The sequence below is a fragment of the Astatotilapia calliptera genome, chromosome 7 (assembly GCF_964374335.1).
Source record: "Astatotilapia calliptera chromosome 7, fAstCal68.1, whole genome shotgun sequence".
Taxonomy (NCBI): domain Eukaryota; kingdom Metazoa; phylum Chordata; class Actinopteri; order Cichliformes; family Cichlidae; genus Astatotilapia; species Astatotilapia calliptera.
Genome location: NC_137428.1, coordinates 53,592,295 through 53,614,986, shown reverse-complemented (window position 1 = coordinate 53,614,986; position 22,692 = coordinate 53,592,295). Strand labels below are relative to the sequence as shown.

Genomic DNA, 22,692 nt, shown 5'->3' with positions numbered 1-22,692 from the left:
AACTGACTCTTTCATTCTTTTAACAAATACTAACCGGAAGCACAAATACAAAAAAAAAAAATCTTTATTGACATGAAAAGTGAAACATACAGTACTTTTAGCCAGTATTGTGGGTATGCCTTCAAAAATGACCAGTCCTACGGGGAAGGGTGGGGGATAAAATCTGCATGTTTAACCAGTTAAACCATGTAAGCTGCAGACAAAATACAGAAGACCTCAGTTACTTTAAAAAGAGAGAAGTAGTAAGAGAGAGGACCCACTTTAGATTCCTGTTGAGCGTAAAACTGTAGAAGTTGTTGGCAGAGGTAGACAGCAAATATGGATGTCATAATAATGTATGTTTCACCTATGCAAAAACAGTATTACCTAAATTTTACATTGAAACACAGAAAAATGAGTTGCCTTAAGATGTTGCCTGTAATGACTACTGTCTTGTTGGGCAACTTATGAAGTTTAAAGTGGGCCTATTATAATAACAGTAAATACTCCGTTTTAAAATTATACAGCAATGTGTTGTGTGTTGTTACAAAACTATCAGCTATCTCTCTGAACTTTGCTTTTTTGAAAAAAGAAAGAGCATAGTACTCAGCTAACTGCCACAAACACTTAGCAACAGTGATACGTGGTTTATGAGCATGTATTCCAGGGACTCCATCTTATGCTAAACAGGAATGTATTTTTGTAGAAATTTTAGGATACTGCCAAGTTTTTTTGTTTTTTCATAATCAAAATGTCAAAGATTTTATCCTTTACAAACCGTTTACCCTTTCTCAGGTTTGGGCCCTTTTGTACATGTGACGTTTGCTCGCACTTATCCAGTAAGAAATCAGCTTTGGCTTTTGACTTTGACACGTAATGTTTAGAAATTTACAAACGATATATATAATATTGTACGTGTGGCTATAACACTGTGGAGAAAATGTGAAAGTTAAAAAAAAAATGCTCAAATTACAAACAAGTAATGCACCCAACACCGACAAGTAAAATGCACACTTACATTTTTTTTTTTTTTTTGTAAGGTGAGTGTTGTGGAAAATGTAATTTAAACAAGCTTTAAGCAACTCTGCTTTGGCTTTACTTTTCGGCCATAACCTTCCGACAACGTGTGTTTTATATATCTGACGCTCAAATGGTTTATGTAGGTGGATATTCACATTTCTTGTAAGAAAATCTGTTTAAGTGGTTACAAGCCTTTTTCCATCCACCCATTTACAGTCCACTGCAGTCGCTTCATGCAGTCTGTTGCTCAATTTCAGGGCTACTTCCAAACAGGGTCACCAGCTGCTCCTCATAGTTAGCAATGTTTCTCTTCATGATGTCCATGCATGGGCCTAGCAATCTCTCAAAGGCTTGAACACCCATGACTGATAAAGAAGAAAACAGATACAGTCAGGACTTGGAGGTGAATTTGAAAAGGATGGTACAAAATAATATGTGTTTTACTGGGAGATGTGCATCTTTGGCGCGATATATGAACGAACGAGCACAAAACTGCACAAAATTTACCCAAGCATTTGACACTCCCCACAGCATAGGCAGATGCAGCTCTGGGTTTGTTTGTGACGAGAGCAAGCTCCCCAAAATACTGGCCCCTGGAGCATGTAGCGATGTCCACCTCCTCTTCTTCTTGGTCTGTTTTTGTCTAGCAGAGAAAAAGAAATGCGTACTCTAAGTTTCCAGAGATTTTTTTTTTTAATCAAAGGCTTGTCTAAAGGGTGGCGGTGCAAACTTACCCGACTTCTCTTCATAGTGATTCTAACCTGGCCAGATTCGACAATGTAGAAGCAATCCGCTAAATCACCCTATGACAAAAAGCAACACAGCAATTGCAAAGGAGCACAAAAACATGTAGAATTTTTAAAAAAAAAAGTCCAATAAAAGCAGATTGTACGAAGACATTATTCACCTGAGCAATGATCTGCTGCGAGTCGCTGTACACCCTGGTGGATAGCACGTCAACTACCTTCATTCTCTCTGACACCTGTGCATGAAACATATTTGGTTTGCAAATGTTTTACTGTAAATATGTAGTACACTGTGTAAATGCTGGAGGACAATGTTAATCTTGACCTCTAAAGATGTAAGCAGGGGTAGAGTTTCAATGAATGCCTCATACAGCTTCCTCTTCTTGGCATTGTTTTTCACTATGATCCTCCTGAATGTCAGACGATCCTGAAACAGATTTAAAATAAGGCTTCATTAAACACAATTTCTGATGACACTGACCCTGGGGTTAGACAAAAACTAACAATTCACACATTATAAAATATTATTCATAATAGTGCTATACAGTAATAAAAATAATAATAAACATAATGATGAAAAATCCCCAACCAAGAAGTCCAGACTGATCTCATGTTGTGTTGTGTTGTGTGCAGTGCCGACGTGGGACAGTTTCCAAATTCGTTATACTATTGCACCAGGTATGACTGTGCAATGACAATAAAGAGTTATCTTATCTATCTTATCAAATAGCTCACATAAAACAATAGTGTGCACTTATAGTTTGAATTTAAGAAAAGAAAAGAAACAGCACCATCCATGTGTCATTATGTGAATGAAATGAATGAAAGGACACCAAGCCTGAACACAAAGAAAGGAAAAATATCACAGACAGCATGGTCAACAAAGCTTGCAGTAACATACTGTGCTGCAGGAAACATATGTGACTGCAGAGGGCGCCCTATAGCTGACAAACCTTTTTCCCCTCACCCAAAGGCGCAAGCAAGGCTGGAACCTCATGGTTTAAAGGTTGCTAAAGTTGGACCCACTTCAAGTTCATATCCTATCGCTTGTTTACAAAATGAACAAGGGCCATAAATAAATTTTCGACTGTTTGACTGGATGCATTTTTTGGCAGCACTCTTCCTCCTTGACCTAAACCAATTGGTGGTCAAAAGGGGCTTCCTGTTTGAGATTAGAGACTCAAATAAAAACAACCTACAAGTCCTCAGGTGAGCACAGGACATGGCAGCAACCTACCCAGCTGCACTGAGAGGACTTAACTGAGACGTTACCCGCAGTTCAGCGATGGCTCTCATAGTCACTAATAAACAGCAGCTTCTCAGAAACAAGTCAGACTGCGACTGGATACTTAACTGGATGTTTTGCCAGTTTTCCTTAAGTAAAATAGCATCCATGCTGAAATGTAACAATAAAACGAACAGAGCCTGGAGGTAAAACAGCTGCTTTCGCCTTAATTTGTGTTCACCTAATGATGGTTTCCACACCGTCGCAGATAAACTCCCTGCTTACCGTACTTAAATCATGACAGCTGACAGCACAGCATGCTATAAAAACCCGATTAAGGATCCAACTGTGCCATTGCAGTGGGGTGCGGTGTAATGGTTTACTCACTAGGCACCAAAGGGCTCCAGGTGAAGTGGCGATTATTGTGGCCGCCCTGGGGGTGTTGTACATCAGCGCCAGTTCTCCAAAGCTGCCTCGGTTGTCATAGCAGCCCACCAACTTTTCCGTGCCATCAACCTTCACGAAAATGTTAAACGTGCCACTGAATGGAAAGGCAGCGGGGAAAAAATATCTTCAGTTAGCACAAAACAATGATTTCAGCAATTATTTAGCAACTGTGTTCACTTTTTCAAGTTAAATAACCAACTATGATGCGATTTGAAATTCACGAGCAAGTTAAACCCACCTTTCGATAACGTAGAAGTTGTCCCCGTCATCATCTTGATCAATGATATGTTCCCCTTCCGTGCAGAACTTCTCGAACATGGCATCCAGCACCTGAGACATCTCTTCCTGTCATGGGGGCGGGGACAGCAGTCAGACAGTGAAAGAATCATGCAGAATGCACTCAGAGTTTGTTTTCGAGTTTCCAAAACAAATAAATAAATAACTATCTCTAAAAAAAATTAGGCACGGTGTACTGGGCATGCAGCAAAAAAAAAAGAAGAAATTTACTGGCCTTGGGCCATGTTTCCCTTTGTTTAATTTAGGATATGGCAGGGCACAAACCAGAGAAGAGCTTATGGAATAATCCACTCACTGGATCCAAATTCTTGAACAGAAGAATGTCCCTACATGCTTCCTGTAGTCTCTGTCTCTGCTCGTCAGTTTTGGGGTGAGTGACCTAAAACAGATCACGAATCACACTTATAACCTCTGAACAGTTAAACCAGTTGTGTAAAAACAATAATCACTGGATGGATGCAGTTTACCCTTGGCTCTTTATCCTCATCATCTTCATCAGGATTGAATGCTTCAGCACACACTGCATGACACAAACACACGAATCACATTTACATTTCTCTTATTGATGAGCAGCAGCTATTTTGTCCATATAGTGTTTTCGACTCTGGGGCAGTTTTCTTGTTATTAGCGACAGTAGATGTTAAAGGTGTTTGTAAATAGAATTGTTAATTGATCCCTTATTAATTGCTTGTTTCTTCCCGTCCGCGAATTATAACGCTGAAGTATACTAGCATCTCTAGGGTCTCTGAGAGCTCACTTCCAGTGGAACTGTCTACCAGGTCTTTATTTGAAAAAGTTTCACTTTTTCTTTAAATGAACTTTTAGATGAATAACGACACCTTACATAACATCTGAAAAACAAATGTTCATCTTCAGGTGGCCCACGGCACAGACTTCATCCCAGTCAAACAAAAAAGGCAAATTCCAGGGATGATTCAGGACCAGTTCAGGCAATAAATCTTTCAATAAAAACAACTTTTCTCATCTTGAGTACAGGAATATGCGGTGATGGATGACAGCACTCTTACCACATTTCCTTCCTATATGTTAACAGAAAGATGGGGTAGTGGTATAAAAAACTTTCAACTTGACACAGGCTAACGTGGAATATGGTAAGTGACCAGCTTAATGTTAACTTAATTGAATCTGTTTTCATTTCATGTGCAAGATTTACGGTTTGCTAAGTAAAAGATGTTCGTTCCCCGTCTGAAGTGATAAGAGGTAAGGTAAATACCCAAGTTATTAATAAATAATTCTTTCCATTCAGAAAGGCAAACCAAGCAGCTATCCAAACACAACTAAGTTATGTGAAGCCGCAACTTTACTATTGCTACATTACTCACTGACGGGTTCGAGACAAAGTGGCTTCACAAGCTGTAACATATCAACACTATTACAATAAGTGGAAGACGGTAACAAAAGACAGATGGAAAAATACTTAAGTATCACTTGTACTGAAGCCAATCTGACGCAGCCTCGCTAGTCATGTGTCACAGAAGGCTTTATTTAATGTTTTCAGCTCAGACACTGTCCAGAGTTTCCCTCCTTGACACAACAGGAAGATGGTAACTCACCTGATGCTCTTCGGATGAATCTGTTTATCACAGGGGCTGGAGAAAAGAAAAAGAAAGATATATATCTGTTTTTTTTTTTTAAAGCATGTTAGATTTCACCATAAAAGATATCCATCCATCACAAACTGTTATTGCTAGTAAGGTTTGAGGCCGTTGTATTTCGTTATCTACAGCACAAGTGGAGCATTCTCATTAGGGTCTATATTCATCTGAGTAAAAACTGAATGGGGGACAGCTGCTTTGAAGTGGATTTTAGCCTTTGAATCAAATTTAAATGAGAAAAACAGTGCCAAGCTGCTACACAATAGGTCAGTATGAAATATACATTAGATAGGTCACGTCCATTAATGGCCTGCCAGCCAGTGATGACTGGGGAATCTCATTGAAATATGGGAGGCATTAATGGTGGTTGGTTGGTTGGGGGGGCACAACAATGACCCAAAACACAGACGTTTAACAACTGCATGCGAGGCATTTCTCCTTATGTAACCATTGCAGCCAGTCTTGCAGAAGCCACCACTCATTGGGATGCTGTGTCAGAGCTCTGGGTTGCTTCTGGCTGCACCTCATTACACTCTGGCAGCAGTCACTGTGTTAAATACTTCAGGAAATGTAGGCCTGTCGACAGCACATTGTGTACTACCTGCATCTATATAACAGCTAAAGCTATAGGCCTTTATATTTTACAAGCTTTGTCTTTTTTGGGGGGTACATATGAAGGGGAGGCCCACCGGGCCTGCACCTGAGACAGAAAACATTTAAACGGTCCAGATGTTTTTATGACTATCATAATTATTTATAAAGCAAAATAAGCCGCAGTGTGCAGGTGCTATTCTCTGAGCAGAAACGTGAAGAGCATAACACGTTCGTGAACCAGCATTGAGCCTCGGTGACCATATATGGCAAATGACAGAGCCGTTGTAAATGTATGGCGGCAGCATCAGCGCGCTCGATGTGGATTTTCATTCTCTCCCACGGCCATCCATCCATCCATACATGCTCACAATTCAAAGCAAAGCATCTCGAGTCAAGTTCAGCATCCCCCCATGACAGAAACACGCACGGTGAATGTGTTAGCCCACCTATGAATTCCTCGTCATCGTCGTCGTCCTCCTCTCCGTTTTCCGAATCGATCTGCATGGCTTCGTCAATGAAATTGACCGCTTTCCCAAGTCTCGGGGCCGAATTTTGGTCATTGCCAAATGAGGCCTCTTTGGTCTCGTTCTCCTTAAGCTGGGTGAAATACTGTAGCGCAAACTCGAGCAAGTCCCTGGGCTGATTCCTCAACACTTCCACGGTAAAGCTCTGTAACAGCTCCGTCAGTCCTTCAGGAATTTCTATACTCATTCCTGTTATCAGTCTATGGATGTGGACAAAACCGGTTTGCTGCGAATTTCAGTGATTCAAAAGCACCCAGATCAGGTTTTCTTCCCGTCGTGTTTTTTGGTTGGCTTTTTTTTTTAAAGATGCCGAAATCAGCAGACGGGTGTGTAGTCAGACCACCCGCTCAGCAAGCCCTCCACAGCGGATCCTCTCTTTTTCTTGAATGAAAATGGCTCTGGATTTTTGGTCCGAACATCTTCTGCTGCTTCTGGCTAGGAAACCCACGCATGTGACCCAGGAATCCATGGCAACCACCTATCCAGAGATTGCGTACGAGCAGCAGCGGCGCAGAAACTGCAGTCAGTCGCAAAATACAAATGATGGGAAAGAGAAGCCCTGGGGAAGGCTCTTTCAGTCATAGATCGATTTTTCACTAACAGAGATTAGATCAAATATCCTGCGGTCTGGCATGTATGTTTGCCGTGGTTGTTCGCTCATACTTACCCTAAACGATTAAAAATATGATTAAATAAGAAGGGCAACATCGCATATTATTTAAAAAGAAAAAACAACAACAGCAGCAGACATAGCATAGCAAGCAGACATAGCAAGGATAAAGACAAAAAGGTACTGCCATGCAATGATAAACACTGAATCTGAGGGAAATGTACTATTAAAACCTAAGGCCTCTGTAAAGACCTACAAATCAATAAAGATTCGTTCTGTATTTTTATTTAGGCTTTCTTCTTTTTAAAGGCGCTAATAAGAAAAGATCGTTTATGATAGTTTAGAGAGTTTGGAGGCTCATTTCTTAGGGAGAAAATAATAATACATGTGCTGGATATTTTAATGTCACGGGACCTGTCAGAACACTTTGACCACGCCAGAATGAAGTTTCATTTCAGAATCAAACGTTCCCCCGTGATATCACGGACTTGTGTAGCTGAACATTTAGAAAAACGGCTCAGACAAAGAAAAAATAAGTCTAGGTCTCAAACTAAAGGCCATTAATCATAGACTTCATATGGGCATCTATCAAGAGATGAACTAATGATGCTTTTCTGTGGGTCACAATATGACTGAGCCACAAAAATGTACATCCATAATATGAGTTCAAATTTGGTTGACACTTTCTCATTCCAGAAACATTTGTAGGAGTGACATGAGTTCACAAGCCTGCAAAACTACATTCTGTCAAACAGCTAATCCAAAGAGCTTAGCAGAACAAGGGGAAGTAGAGCAAAACAAGGGGGTAAGGGTTAAACTGGAATGCAGAGCAAGTGGGAAGTCTGCCCACTTGCTGAGGTTGGGTGACCTCAGGTGAGTTTTAGTCATGGCATGTGGTGGCACTACTACTACAGTGTGAGAAATCCCCCCCAAAAAATCCCGTCTCATATTGTGTTGGAATTTCAAGGCTTCCAGCAGAGAGAAGGTTAGTTTGAGGGAACAGATAATAATTGTGCTAAAGGAGCACAGCTATTATCTGCCATGGTTATCATTCCACTGTGGCTCCACTATGACACCCCTCCCCCTGCTGTGGCCCATATCTGTCACCCTTTATTAAGAAAGGCGCAGCATTTTCTCACTCCGGCGAATGGGAGCATGTCGATGGAGCGACCTGTAATGCTCCACTGCTGCAGTTTAGCTGTTAGCTTTCAAACTCACTATTTCAGACCACTGTGAACTATAAGACACTCCCCCCCCCACACACACACACATCTGAATACAGCACAACGCCATCATTTCATACTGTAAGAGTCAGCTGCACAAACACACACACTGTGCGTCAGCCCTGTTCACTGAACCATAGATCCTGAAGACTGTTTCTACTTTAAGCTTCACAACAGACCAGTGGAGCTTGCATTGGTGTAATTGTTAACTACACTTAAACAGCGAATATATATATATATATATATATATATATATATATATATATATATATATATATATATATATATATATATAAAGAAGATAAAAGAACACATAACTTCTAGCTACTCTTCATCAGACATAGATTGGTTTTTTTAGGCCTGCAATTTTTTCTTTTGTTCTTCACTGGCATTCTTGCACGTGTATTTAAACTGAAGAAATGGGGGGAAACATGTCTTTTTGCAATACTTAAATAATACTTGCCAAGTGAAGTGGGGCGATATCAGCTTCGAAAGGGCTCCGTGTTTTTATTCTTTGGCTTTAACTCAAAAATGTAAAGCTGAAACCTCTTAAGTCAATTTAATGACGTAATGATTGAGTACGTCCTTCTTTAATTCATTGGCTGCTAGAACCCATTTTGAATGTATTAGTGCCACCTACTGGACATCCCACTACATTACAATGTATTGTTAAACTAGTTAAACAGTTGATGTTGCTTCCTGTTTCAAGTGCCATTAAGTTGCCGTCTTTCCTGAGTGTGTTGGAACAAATGTATTCCTTGGGTATTACTAAGGGTAAAATAAGCTTACTGTGTAAAATTAGATAATTAATTCAGTGGTGAAGCTGTTCCACATCCTTGTGGGTTTCATTGGTGCTTTCCTGTAAACCTTGAAAAGCCTGTGGTCTGCATGTTTAGGTCATTGTAACAGATTCTGAGATAAACCCACACAAGTAGATTTTATTAGATTTAGCATTTAGTGTACAATATTAATATAGTCAAAATCACTATATCCAACAATTAAGGCTAGGCACCTAGTTCTGCTCACGTTCAAGAAAGACAGAAAGAAAGACAGAAAGACAGAAAGACAGAAAGGAAAGGAAAGGAAAGGAAAGAAAAGAAAAGAAAAGAAGAAAGAAAGAAAGAAAGAAAAGGAAAGAAAGAAAGAAAGAAAAAAGGGCATGGCTCAATGAAGACATCCTGTACAAGATGCATCAGTCTTCATGACATTTTACCAGTAAGCCATCTCCCTGGGGTTGCTGTAGAGAAACCACAGGGGTGTCACCCTCAGTGCACTTAATTTTTTTTTTTTTTTTTTTAAATGCATCCTTCCTCATTAAATTTGCATAAATGTGCAACCGAAAAGAACAGTAAAGTATCCTAAGTGTAGAACAGCTCATGTCACCATGACTCTTTAATAAGAATAATAATAAGAATCACTTTATTTATCCCGAGGGAAATTCTTTTGTCATGTACATGCTCAAAGTAGCAGGAGAGACAGAGGAACAGATGAATAAGATATACAATATATACAATAAGAATAGTAGTATACAGTAATATACCGGTACAGTAGGATAGTGCAAGACATAGTATCAAATAACTCTAACGAAGTAATATATATAACTATAACCTGGAGAATAAAGAACTATCAGTGCAGGCGATTCTAGAAAGTGGCAGTATTGTGCAATAGAATAAAGGGAGTAGCAGCGTATGATGGGGGGATGAAACAAATATTCAATAAGGTATTTGTGGTGTTTCGACAGAAGAACGGAGACGGCTTGGTTTGTAATGGAACGTATATATTCAGCAGTAGTTCGCCATTTTACATCTCACCATACACTTCACTTCTTCTCTCCTTCCATCATCCTTAGTCACAGAGCCCCCTACTGGTAACTGAGTATATGTTCATATTCAGTCCCCCTTGTAAGCAACCCTTCACCATCTTAGCAGTGTATGTAAACACAACATCTCTCCTCATTCTCACAGAATTCTACTACCTCAGTATTACTTACTTAGCATGGCAACATTACTATTTGCACAGAACATTATCAGTAGTAAACTTTGCAACCAGACAGCATTTTCAATACCTATTTCACTTATAACATTACTGGGTGTTTGAACTATACCCGTGATCTTAACATACAATCTTGTTATGGTGCCTAAATCGTCCTTTATAATGAATACTTGTACCGTTAAGGTTACTGTAGTAACTTAACAACCTTAAGTCACAAAACTCACAAATAAATCACAGTAAATCAATCCTCTATTATACTTGGACCTCAGAACTAGCAGTATGGAACTTAACATTAGCACCCAACAGCTCAAGCGTGTTTTTTTCACTTTTTTTTCTTTTCATTTTTTTTTTTTTTTTAAACTCATTTCATAACATAATCCTTGGTCCAAGCTGGTAACTGTCTCGGTCTGTTAGGAACAGAAGGTCTTTTAGGAGTTTCTCTTGTGTTATTTTCAACCTCGTCACCAGCCTGCAACGGCTCAGCATTCTCTGCGCGGCAGAGTGAGAGACGGGCTGCATTCCATCTCTTTCCATCACTCAAGATGAAGGTGCTCAGTCCAGTCTGTTGCTGCACTGACAGTGGATCAGTGAACTGTCTCTCTCCCTTCCCCACTCGAAAAGGTTTACGTATCCGCACCCTGTCACCGACCACAAGCTGGGGAGGTTTTGCCCCCCTCTTTGCATCAGTGTAGCGTTTACTCTTACGTTGCTGGTGAGAGACTCTGGCTCTGCATTGGTCATACTGTCCTGTGTCTTTGGGAAACGGCAGGACATTTAGCTTTGTTCTCATGGGTCTCCCTCTGAGAAGCTGGAACGGAGCTGCTCCAGTCGTTGCATGAGCTGTAGCACGGTAATTCTGTAGCATCTCTGTCACGGCGGGCTTCCACAGCTTCTGGGACACCTGTGCAGCCTGAACACAGTCCTTCAGCACTCTGTTGAATCTTTCAACACACCCGTTCGCTTGAGGGTGATACACACTTGTTCTGATGTGCTTGATGCCCCTTTCCGTCAGGAAATCAGCAAAGGCAGATGAAGTGAATTGTGGTCCATTATCTGTGGTAAGCTCACAAGGGTTTCCCTCCCGTGCAAAAACTGAAGACAAGAACCTAATCACAGTGTCTGTAGTAGCTGATGAAGTAAAGGCTACTTCTGGCCATTTGCTGAAGTAATCGACCAGTGTGATGGCAAACCTGCAGTCCTGCGACCCGCGGTCAAAAGGTCCAACAATGTCAACGGCCACATGCTGAAAGGGACCATCTGGAAACTGAACCGGCTGTAAGGGAGTAGGAGCAGTTTTGGCCGTTTTGTCACACAATTGACAGACTGAGCACGATGACAGAATCGCATGGACTTGAGTATCCATGCATGGCCACCAGTAAAGCTCTCTGAGCCGCTGCTTTGTGCGAACTATGCCCTGGTGACCTTTGTGTGCGAGGCATATCACCTTTTCCCGCAGGGACCTTGGGACCACCAGACGTGTCCCCCGGAAAACCAACGGTGATTCCACAGCAAGTTCATGTCGCACCAGGAAATACGGCTGTATCTCAGGTGAGAGAGACCTTTTCACCTTAGGCCAGCCTGAGCGGATAACCTGTTGGAGCAGAGAAAGGTCAGGGCAGTCCTCACATTCAGCTTTAAAATCCGTCAACGGTGTCGCTGTCAAGAGAGGAGAAACTTCAGCTATCTCCAAGAGAAGGTCTTTTTCAACATCAATGTCAGTGCTGGAGTACATCAGGGGAACCCGTGAGAGGCAGTCTGCGATGACATTCTGAACACCAGGACGGTACTGCACATCATACTGAAAACACATCAGCCTTGCAGACCATCGTGCGATTCTCATGCCCGCTCTGTTCATACCTTTGGTGCTGAGAAGGGTAGTAAGAGCTTGGTGGTCAGTACGAAGTGTGAATCTGCGGCCCCATACATATGTACGCCATCTTTCCACCGCCCAGACACAGGCTAACGCCTCCTTTTCTGTGGTGGAGTACTTTCTTTCAGCAGGAGACAGTGTTCGGGAGGCGAACGCCACAACCCGCTCCACTTGATCTGGATGTAACTGTGTCAACACAGCGCCTAGCCCATAGTCTGATGCGTCTGTGGTGATAAAAGCAGGTAAGTCAGGGTCATAGACGGCAAGTGCGGGACTTTCCAGAAGGAGTTTTTTCAGGTTACTGAAGCTCTCATGTGCTGCCTCGTTCCACTGGAGTTCGACTTTCATGTCTGTTTTCAGCAACTGTCGCAGTGGTTCCACCAGTGTAGCATAATCTGGAATAAATTTACTGAACCAGGATGACAAACCCAGGAACGAGCGCAATGCAGCCATATCCTTTGGAGCAGGAGCCTCAGCAATAGCAGTAAGGTGATGTTGGCTTGGACGTAGGCCTTCCTTTGAGATTACATGGCCCAGGAATGTGATGTGTGACTGGCAGAAGGAACTTTTCCCAGCATTAATCTGCAGGCCGACATCTCTGAGACGTTGGAGAACAGCTTGCAGGCGTGTATCATGCACCTCCTTTGATGTTCCGTAGACGATGATGTCATCCAAGTAGTTGCGAACACCAGGCAGATCTTTCAGGACCGTTTGCATCATTTTCTGGAACGCCGAAGGTGCTGATGCTAGGCCAAATGGGACACGTGTGAACTGGAACAGTCCCTCATGAGTGATGAAAGCAGTCAGCTTGCGGCTCTCCGGATGCAAAGGTAATTGGTGGTATGCTGAGCTGAGGTCAATCTGGCTGTAGTGAGTGGCACCTGCCAAGTCAGAAAACAGATCCTCCATATGAGGAAGAGGATGGCAGTCAGCAATAATGCTCTTATTGGGTTCACGAAGGTCAACACACAGTCTCAACTCCTTTTTTCGCTTTCTGGCCACGACCAAAGGACTCACCCACTCAGCTGCATCGATCCTTTCAATTATGCCAGCTTTGAGTAAGCGAGAGAGTTCTGCTGACACCTCTGTACGTACACTTAATGGCAGGCGTCTCAGCTTTTGGCGTACAGGCCGCACATTGTTGTTTACCTGTACTTTATGGATGAACCCTTTAACACATCCAAGTTGAGCTGGTGGAATAGGATCAACATTGTACACAGCAGACTTCTGGTTAGACGAATCCGGCTCATCTGCAGTTTCATCCTGAATACGGTCCACTTTGCCTCCGACGATGCAGACGTTCAGTGCTCTAATGAGGTCGAGGCCTAATAGTGGGGAACCAGCTTTGACAATGTAGAAGGAAGCAGGAACTTTCTCATTCTGTGCATGCAGTGCAACTGATGCAGGCAGACAACCCATCACAGCCAACTCATCTTTAGCATAAGTAACTAGTTTGACTTTAGGTCGCACCAGTGAACAGTCTGCAAAATACTGTCTGTAGATAGTTTCTGGCAGAATAGACACAGAAGCTCCAGTGTCTACTATCAGCTCTACTGTCTTAGAGCCACCTTGTACAGTTTCAATGTCGACAGTGCAGGTAAGCTTATCTTGAATAGCTGCCATCATTTTAGCATCTTGCACGCACAGTACTGCCAATTCTGGAACCACTACTTCTCTCACTTCACTGACTGACGACTTACATACCTTGGCAAAATGTCCCTTTTTCCCGCAGTTATTGCATTTTGAAGAAGCAGCCGGGCAGTTTTTATCATTAGCTAAGTGCTTGTGAGAACCACACCTGAAGCACTTCCGCTGCTGCTGCTTTGAACCTCCCCGTTTGCGTTGGTCTGGAGTGCAGCCTTTAGCGGGGCGAGGTCCTCTCCTCTGGTGAGAGTGGGAATTTGCCGCGTCGACTGTCTGAACAGGCGCGGTCGGACACGAGCCGGGTGTGGAGAGTAGAGTAGCGTTTTTGACTGCTGCTTCTACCTGGCTCGCAATAGTTAGAGCCTTATCCAGTGTGAGTTCATCCTCCAGTAACAGTTTGTCTTTCACAGCGCTGAGATGAGCATTGGAGATCAACTGATCTCTTATCATTTCACTTTCCATTTGTCCAAAGTTACAAGATGAAGCTAATGCTCTCAGAGCCACCACATACTGAGAAACAGTCTCATCCGCTCGTTGCATACGCTGTCTGAATGTATGACGGCACGCCACGACATTCACTTTCGGCACAAAGTGCTTCTCCAGTGTGCTCATGGCGTCAGCATATGTATCACCTTGCTCCGGTAACGTGTAGAATAACCGCTGTCCCTCCGGGCCCAAGCAGTGTAGCAAAACAGCGCGTTTCCTAGCATCCGGCCATGCGTCTCCCGTGGCATTGATTACTAGCATGTAATTGTCGAATATTTTCCGCCATGTAGTAAATGGAATCGGCGGCTCACCCACATGTGGAAGAAAAGATGGTGGACTCGGAACTGATGCACTCATCCTCGTCGCCAATTTGTGGTGTTTCGACAGAAGAACGGAGACGGCTTGGTTTGTAATGGAACGTATATATTCAGCAGTAGTTCGCCATTTTACATCTCACCATACACTTCACTTCTTCTCTCCTTCCATCATCCTTAGTCACAGAGCCCCCTACTGGTAACTGAGTATATGTTCATATTCAGTCCCCCTTGTAAGCAACCCTTCACCATCTTAGCAGTGTATGTAAACACAACAGTACTGTTGGATAATATTGCACGGTCTGAAAGGTAACACAATAACGCTGGTAATAGTCTCAGGAAAATCACCTACAGAGTGAGGAAGAGTTATACAGTCTTATTGCCACCGGTAACGCGTTACTGTAATCTGATTACTTTTTTCAAGTAACGAGTAAAGTAAGGGATTACTATTGCAAAAACGGTAATTAGATTACAGTTACTTTCCCGTAGGAACGCTGCGTTACTAAAACCGTGATTTCTTTTTGTGAGAACGTCTCATGACATTGGTGACAGCTGTGTGCAGATCAACAACGGATCATATGAGTGCGGGAGAGAGTATGAACATGCCCTGTTTAAAGCTTGGAAGTACTGACCTTACTTTGAGTTTGATTCCATAAAAACTGACAAAAACATTAGTGTCCATTGTGCGTGGGAAGAAAACTTCTTTTTACACCGAAGAAAAACCCCTAAACTTCCAAGCAAGCACAGAGTGCGCTATGACATAATGGGAAACTCACGGAGAAACTAGCGGATTCTTCCACTGACCGCTGCGGCACACCTGCACCAGGGTAAACCTCCGCCTACATCACTCCTGCTTTACAGGTGAAAATAGAGCAAAAGGACCGCTAGTCTTTGATGTTATTTATTTTCTGCTGTGTTTTACTTGCATCTATTTGAAAGAGTGTAAACACAAAACACATTTTATTTTATGTGCTGGAATGTGCAGAAAATAGGTTTAAATATTAAACAAATTTCTTCCAGTCAGAGAATGTTGCATATAATTAAATTTTTGCTTGATGCATAAAGTTAAAAGATTAAAACTAATAAAACAAGTTTTAAAAGGGGACCTTTCCGTTTGATTACATTTTGTATGATGGATTATGTAGAAAAAGTAGAATTGGGCTGAAAGATCTATCGCTTTTTCACCTATTCAGGTTGTAAATTGTGTTTTTAAAAAGTAACTAAGTAATTGATTACTTTTGAAAATAAGTAATCAGTAAAGTAATGGGATTACTTTTGGGGGGAAGTAATCAGTAATTAGTTACTGATTACTTTTTTCAAGTAACTTGACCAACACTGGCCACCGGTACAAAGGATTTACTGTGGCAGTCAGTTCTGCATTTCGGGGCAATGAGTCTTTTGCTGGGTTTGCTCCGATGGTCCATCATGGGGGTGTGCATGGGGTGACAGGGGTTGTCCATGATAGAAAGCTTTTTTTTTTTTTAAAAAGCATTCTCCTCTCAGACACATCCAGGTTCTCAAGTCTGACACCCAGGACAGAACCAGCCTTTTTAATCAGTTTGTTCAGCCTGTTGGCATCAGCTGTCTTCACCCCACTTCCCCAGTACACTGCTGCAAAGAACACGACGCTTTCCAACACCGAGTGATAGAACATGGTCAGCATTTTCCTACCAACATTGAAAGACCTGAGTCGCCTCAGTAGGAAAAGCCGACTCTGCCATTTTTTGAAGATAGCATTGGCGTGCTTGGTCCAGTCCAGTTTACAGGCCAAGTGTACCCCCCCCCCCCAGGTACCGGTAGTCCTCAACGATCTCCACATCAGCCCCTCTGATGGTGACAGGGTTAGGAGGAGCCTGCTTCCTAAAGTCCATAATCAGTTTTTTTCTTTGTGATGTTAAGTTGTAGGTGGTTTAGCTCACACCACTCGACACAGCTCTCCACCACACTCCTGTACTCCTCCTGTCCATCCCTGATTCAGCCCACAATGGCAGAGTCACCTACCAGTGGGGCGTCCACCTGCATTTCCATGAGCTTATTTACATCGCTTCAGTCTGAAAACAAACTGTAAAAAGTGTCATGGCACCCTATGCATGAGTAGATGTATTACACTGCAAGCTACAGCCAGACCGTACTTTTGATATGTTGGGATTAAGATGACTGAAAAAGAATAGTAGCCAAGACCTGTCTGAAAGCAACTCTTTCAGTTTTGAATAAAACCAGAAACGATGCAAACATTTTTCCACGAAACATTTATTTGATCAATAGACAGGATCACATCTTTCCATAAACAGGTCAGTTAAATATTAACAAATTTACAGTCATGAGGAATGTAATACAAAAGAAACAAAAACAAATATTCGCTTTAAAAAAACCCCAACCCAGGGACCCCACCCAAAATAATGTGACCACGGTGGCACTGAAACAGAGACTTAAGTCCATTTTCCAGCGCCACTGTTACACGCTCTTCCCTTCAGTGCTTCACAGTTCATCCTTGTCTTTTGTCTGCAAGCATGATTAGAGAAAGGTCAGAAGAGTAAACCACTTCAACATCTAGATTCTTAATTTTACATTGTCCTCAAGCAAGAGTGTGTGAAGTCTTCTTACCGTTTCTTCGTCATCATCCTCATCCACAGTCTCCTCTTTATCTTCAGAGTCATCTTCTGCTGGTCCTTCAGGCTCCTCCTCAGGTTCTTCTTCAATCTATAAAAGAGCCATGATTATTAAACATATCCTACAGTCTTAAAAATCACTGCACAAATACTTAACATTTTACAAAGAAGATTTAAAAAGCAGAGACAAGACTAAACTCAAAAAAGGCTCACTGCTGGAAGAGGAATCATTAGTTCAGACACCAAGACATCTGCTATGCAAATTAGTACACCATACAAGAGCTGCAGTGACTTGCCTGTTCATCTAGTGGTACATTCAAGCTGAGTCGGAGCATGCGCTCTATTCTGTCTCCATAAGCTTTTGTATCAGCGAGCTGGTATCCTGAGCGCAGTGTGGCTGTCTCAAACAGAACCACAGCCAGATCTGATGCAGTCTGGTCCTCAGCATCAGTCTGGGGGGTGTGAGGAAAAGAAACTGTTCAACTATGTGCTCTGATTGGTCCATTTTAAGTTTATTCATGTAATGAACTACATTTACTAAGTAATTTGATGGTAGTCTTAGTAAAGGACCATTACTATAGTACAGATAGACAAAAATGACAGTGGTTAAACTCACATTGACTCTATTAAGCAACTGCTTGACAAGAGGATGTTTGGGGTTGAGTTCTAGTGTTTTCTTCTGGCTGGCGTAATAACTGGAAAGATTAAATGGAAATACAGATTTAGAACAAAGCAATAGCAGTGGGAGTAATAAATGCAAAGATGAGCCCAGGATTAACACTCACTTTGTGGAAATGTCCTTTCCTGTCTGGTAGGCCTGTGCCTTCATGATCCTCTCCATGTTCCCTGACCAGCCGTACTGGCTGGCAACCAAGGCGCAGGGTGAGTTGGTTAGCCTCTGAGAGAGAACAGCCTTCTCAATCTGTTGGGGAATAAAAAAGCAATGCATTAAATGTTGCAGACATAAATGAGCAGGTAGAGCCAAAATTAACTGCTTCTACAGCTGGCGCTCATGCCCCATTCTTTTAATGTCACAGAATTACCTTGTCCTTTAGAGCTTTGTCCTTCAGCCAAGTTGTGAGAGGTTCGAACTCCTTCTCCAGGGCCTCCCTCTTCTCCTTGGTCTTTTCACTCTCGTCAAATTTGACACCTTCCTTGGCCACGTTCTGGAAGCGTTTTCCATCAAACTCTGGCAGTGCCTGGATGCAGTACTCATCCACAGGCTCCGTCAGGTAGATGACCTCATAGCCCTTCTTCAGCAGCTTCTCAACAAAGGGAGAAGACTCAGCCTGTAGTGGATGGAAGAACAAGAGACATGAGAATTTCAGCTAGTGTAGGATAGTTTACACTTCTTTCTCCTGACCAATAAACACACATTCACTCACCTCTTTCCTGCTGGTGCCAGCCATGAAATAGATCTTATCCTGCTTCTCTTTCATGCGCTCCACATACTGTTCCAGGCTGGCCAGGTCTGTTTCACTGTTGGAGGTCTGGAAGCGCAGCAGCTTAGCGAGACGGGTCCTGTTGGAGTGATCCTCGATCACACCCAGCTTGATGTTTGTGCCAAACTCCTTCCAGAACTTATCGTTGTACTGTTCCTCTGCAATCTTCTTAATCATGTCCAGAGTCTTACGGACCAACTTCTTGCGGATAACCTGAAAAAGATAAAGTAGGTAATGACCATTTCATACTGCATTAAATCTAGCGTTAGTTATTCAGAATCTTTAATTTATGGTTTCATTTAACCATGTTCTAGTGCCCCCTGTTATTCCTGAAAGCACTTTATGATTTGCACTACATAAAAATTGCTTTGTTGCTTCATTATCCATTTTAATCAAAGGCTTCATTGGTTAATGATGACTAAATGATGGAATGGGAAGCGAACAGGGCTGCACGTTGAGCTCACCTTGAGCAGTTTGTGCTGCTGCAGAGTTTCTCTGGACACATTCAGAGGAAGGTCGTCAGAGTCGACCTAACAAAATAAAGTTTCCCTTAATCACAGTGCAGGTGATAATGTAGAGACCAAGCACATAACATTAGCATGAGACCAAATAAGAGTTAAAAATAACTCACCACTCCCTTGATGAAGTTCAGGTACTTGGGCATCATGTCATTGAAGTCGTCTGTGATGAAAACTCTCCTGACAAACAGCTGCGAATGGAAGGCATTTACTTTGAAACTCAGTTTTTGGGGAATTGCTGAAAAAGTTGAATAAATCTGATACCAAATATTGCTTAGAGTACACACCTTGATGTAATCGTTCTTCTTGGAGCCATACTCGTCAAACAGCCCACGGGGAGCTGAAGTGGGCACAAACAGGATGGACTTAAAAGTGACCTCACCCTCAGCTGTGAAGTGGATGTGAGCCATAGGGTCATCATTGTCCTGTTGGAAGATGGGTAAAGTTTATAAAAATCAGACATTAGTATACCAGCCTATAGAGCCGGTTTGATAAAGTATGTGTGCCTACCTTTGAGAAGGTCTTGTAGAAAGCCTTGTACTCATCTTCCTCAACCTCCTTAGCAGGCCTCTGCCAGATGGGCTTGATATCATTCATCAGTTCCCAGTCCCACACAGTCTTCTCAACCTACACATCACACAATTATATAACTTTTGAAAAATATACATTTTAGATCAGACATATTTTCACAGACGTCTATTTGAGTAAAATAGTCCACAAATCTTAATGACTCAGTGGGACTTTAACCCACCATAAAAACTGTTAATGATCACACTCACACATAGTCTCAACCACCATTTCTTCATCAACATACCTTCTTTGTTTTTGGTTTGTCTTTGTCTTCTTCTTCCTCCTCTACTTCAGCCTCATCTTCAGAAGCCTCTTTCTCTGGTTCCTCTGCTGCCTCAGCATCTTCATCAATGGGCTCTTCAACCGTCTCAGTCTTGAATGTTAAAAGAAATTATGCAACCGTTTGTTCATTTCCATATTTGTCAGTTTCAGTCTGGAATTAAGTCTGACTCATAGTGTTGAAGGAAATGACAAAGTAGTCACCTTGCTGGCCCACACATAGATGGGGAAGTTGATGAACTGAGAGTATTTCTTGACAAGGTTCTTGATGGTCTCCAGCTCCAGGTAGTCTGAGGCCTCCTCCTTTAGGACAAGTCTGCAATTAAACAAAGACAAGATTAAATGTAAAATTCCAGGCTTTAACATTTCAGACTCATGTAGCAGCATGAAAATACTCTGCAGTTCTTCTTCAATAGAGGCTGTACATTAACAACACAGACATTAACTACGATTTCATAAGCTTTGACAAATAAAATGAGCCACGCATTGAAATTAATTTCACAAGAGCTGTTTAAAAAGATCAAGAAACCAAATCTGGTGTGGGCAAATGTTAGCACATAAATAACATACGTGATGGTGGTTCCTCTACCCAGTGTGTCCCCACGGGGGTCCTCAATGACAGAGAACTGATTTGAGTCAGACTCCCAGATGTGCTGTGTGTCATTGTTGTGCTTGGATGTCACAATGACCTTGTCAGCAACAAGGAAGGCAGAGTAGAAACCGACACCAAACTGTCCGATCAGCTCTGAGGTAGACTGTTCCTCTTCCTGCATCTCGGTCATCTTGTTAAGGAATTCGCTGGTGCCTGACTTGGCAATGGTTCCCAAGTTCTTTACTAGCTCCTCCTTGGTCATTCCAATACCAGTGTCAGTGATGTGCAGCATGTTCTTCTCCTTATCAGACTGGGGATAGAAATAATGAAATTCAATTAGTGGATGCACAGCTTTTCCATTAAAGGTGTCAGCATTCAGTAAGTTAATGCATACCTTTATTTTGATGGTCAGCTCTTCATTTGTGGCCATTGCATCCTCGTTGGTTAGGGACAACAAGCGGATCTTATCCAGAGCATCCGATGCATTGGAAATCAGCTCCCTAAGGAAGATCTGCAGCACAAAACAAAGTGATGAACTCTGTGAGAAATGTCTTAAATAAAAATATGTAGACACAGGTTTGAGTAAAGATTATTCCTGCCCACCTCCTTGTTCTTGTAGAGAGAGTTGATGATCAGCTTCATCATACGGTTAACTTCAGCCTGAAAGGCATGTTTTTCAGACTTTTCCCTGAGTTCCTTAATCTGAGCTGCATTCAAACCGTCCAACTGGATTGCCTCCTCCTCTCTGAAGGCAGACAGATGCAAATACAAACAGGGTAAGAGAGGAGAACGACAGCAAATCTTTGCTGCCAAACAAATCTGTTGTCCTTTCAGATAAGACTGAAGATGAAAGCAAGATACATACAACTTCCTATTATTACAGGCAACTTTACAGTAAAACTTACACACCTCTGCCTCCACTGTAACGCCAAAGTGGCCCTGAGCACTTGTACACAAGCTTTATCTTCTTGACCTTGTTCTGCTAAGATTTAGTGGACTTTTCCCTGATACAGTAACTGCAGTTTTCTAGAAAGATATATGGACTTACGGAAAGTAACACCTACCTCTGCACCACTTCATCGTCTGTTCTGGAGCCATCCCTGCTTTTACCCAAGTCCTCCTCTACTGTCCCGTCAACGTCAAATTCATCATCTGCCTTTACAGCAGCTGTCAAGGGAGAAGTTGCTCGATTAAAATTCATTATCAATTACCGGGAACATGTGGTAATTTTAGACTCATTAAGTTTTTAAAGCACTGTGCAAACACATGCTCACAGTCACCAAATTAATTAAGACGTAACGTCTGACCGTGTCAGCCTTTTAATCATTATTTAAACGTGCATGTATGCAACAGTGGAGGTTAGCTAACATGAGACAGCTTCAACACAGGTGGTGTTTCTGCTAGAAAGTTCTGGAAAGGCAAGGAGATTAACGGACACTGGCGTTACTCTAAAATAACAGGTAAATTAAATACGCTCTCCGTTGCTTTGACACCTGCAAGCCTTTTAAAGTCAAGTACAGAGAGAACGTACAAACTCCACAGTGAATGAAAAGAAAAGCAAAAACCAAGTTAGTGCTAGCATACGGGCTAAAGGTAGCTAAAATAATGAATAATTAAAAAAATACCACTACTCACCAAATGCTAAGAGTGCAAAAAGAAGCCCTATCACCCAGACTCGTTTCATTGTGAGATGCTTCCTGACTGACTGCCTGCCTGCCTGACGACTTGAGCCTTCAGTTGCTGAGACAATAGCCGGGAGATCAGCGCATGCAGCACTGGCTTTTACAACGAGGAATGACTAGCTGTCTCTCCCACCAAAAGAGTCCACTCGCCTTACCCCGTGACTACCGACCAATGGCTGTGCACCACGCACGACCGTCGACCAATCACAATACAGTCTACGGTACATGTTGTCCAATCAGTTTCTTCAACATATGCCTAGACCCGAAAATCGTGGCTGGACACCATTGGCTAGGAATGAATAATCAGCACATCACTTCCTAAAATTTACCTTTCATTGTAGGGAAAACATCACTGACAGCACTTCCAGTTAAAGTTCCAGAGCCAAGGAACACACTTAGGATTAATAATAGAA

At 42.2% G+C, this 22,692-nt stretch overlaps 1 protein-coding gene across 1 annotated transcript; it reads right to left on the bottom strand.

The window, feature by feature from the left end:
* Nucleotides 1–52: 52 nt before the first annotated feature.
* Nucleotides 53–22,411, bottom strand: hsp90b1 (heat shock protein 90, beta (grp94), member 1). The gene is made up of 28 exons (XM_080303848.1): nt 22,233–22,411; nt 21,662–21,764; nt 21,201–21,342; nt 20,992–21,108; nt 20,576–20,907; nt 20,210–20,321; nt 19,971–20,099; nt 19,667–19,783; nt 19,444–19,581; nt 19,270–19,347; nt 19,103–19,168; nt 18,582–18,851; nt 18,240–18,485; nt 17,982–18,118; nt 17,813–17,891; nt 17,489–17,648; nt 17,192–17,256; nt 6,371–6,674; nt 5,289–5,324; nt 4,182–4,234; nt 4,010–4,093; nt 3,656–3,762; nt 3,358–3,511; nt 2,071–2,172; nt 1,907–1,981; nt 1,734–1,802; nt 1,507–1,642; nt 53–1,364 (listed from the first exon to the last, which is right to left on the bottom strand). The coding sequence occupies exons 1-28, from the start codon at nt 22,279–22,281 to the stop codon at nt 1,231–1,233; spliced, it is 3,594 nt and encodes a 1,197-aa protein (XP_080159974.1). The 5' UTR covers nt 22,282–22,411; the 3' UTR covers nt 53–1,230.
* Nucleotides 22,412–22,692: the final 281 nt, after the last annotated feature.

Bases quoted from the DNA above. Each gene is read 5' to 3' on its own strand.
- hsp90b1 (XM_080303848.1), bottom strand. From the start codon at position 22,281: ATGAAACGAGTCTGGGTGATAGGGCTTCTTTTTGCACTCTTAGCATTT. The intron at 19,348-19,443 runs GTGTGTACTCTA...TTCCATTCGCAG, and splicing joins AGAAGAACGATTACATCAAG to CTGTTTGTCAGGAGAGTTTT. The intron at 17,257-17,488 runs GTCACTGCAGCT...AGGAGCCTGAAG, and splicing joins ACCACTAGATGAACAGGCAA to GACCAGCAGAAGATGACTCT.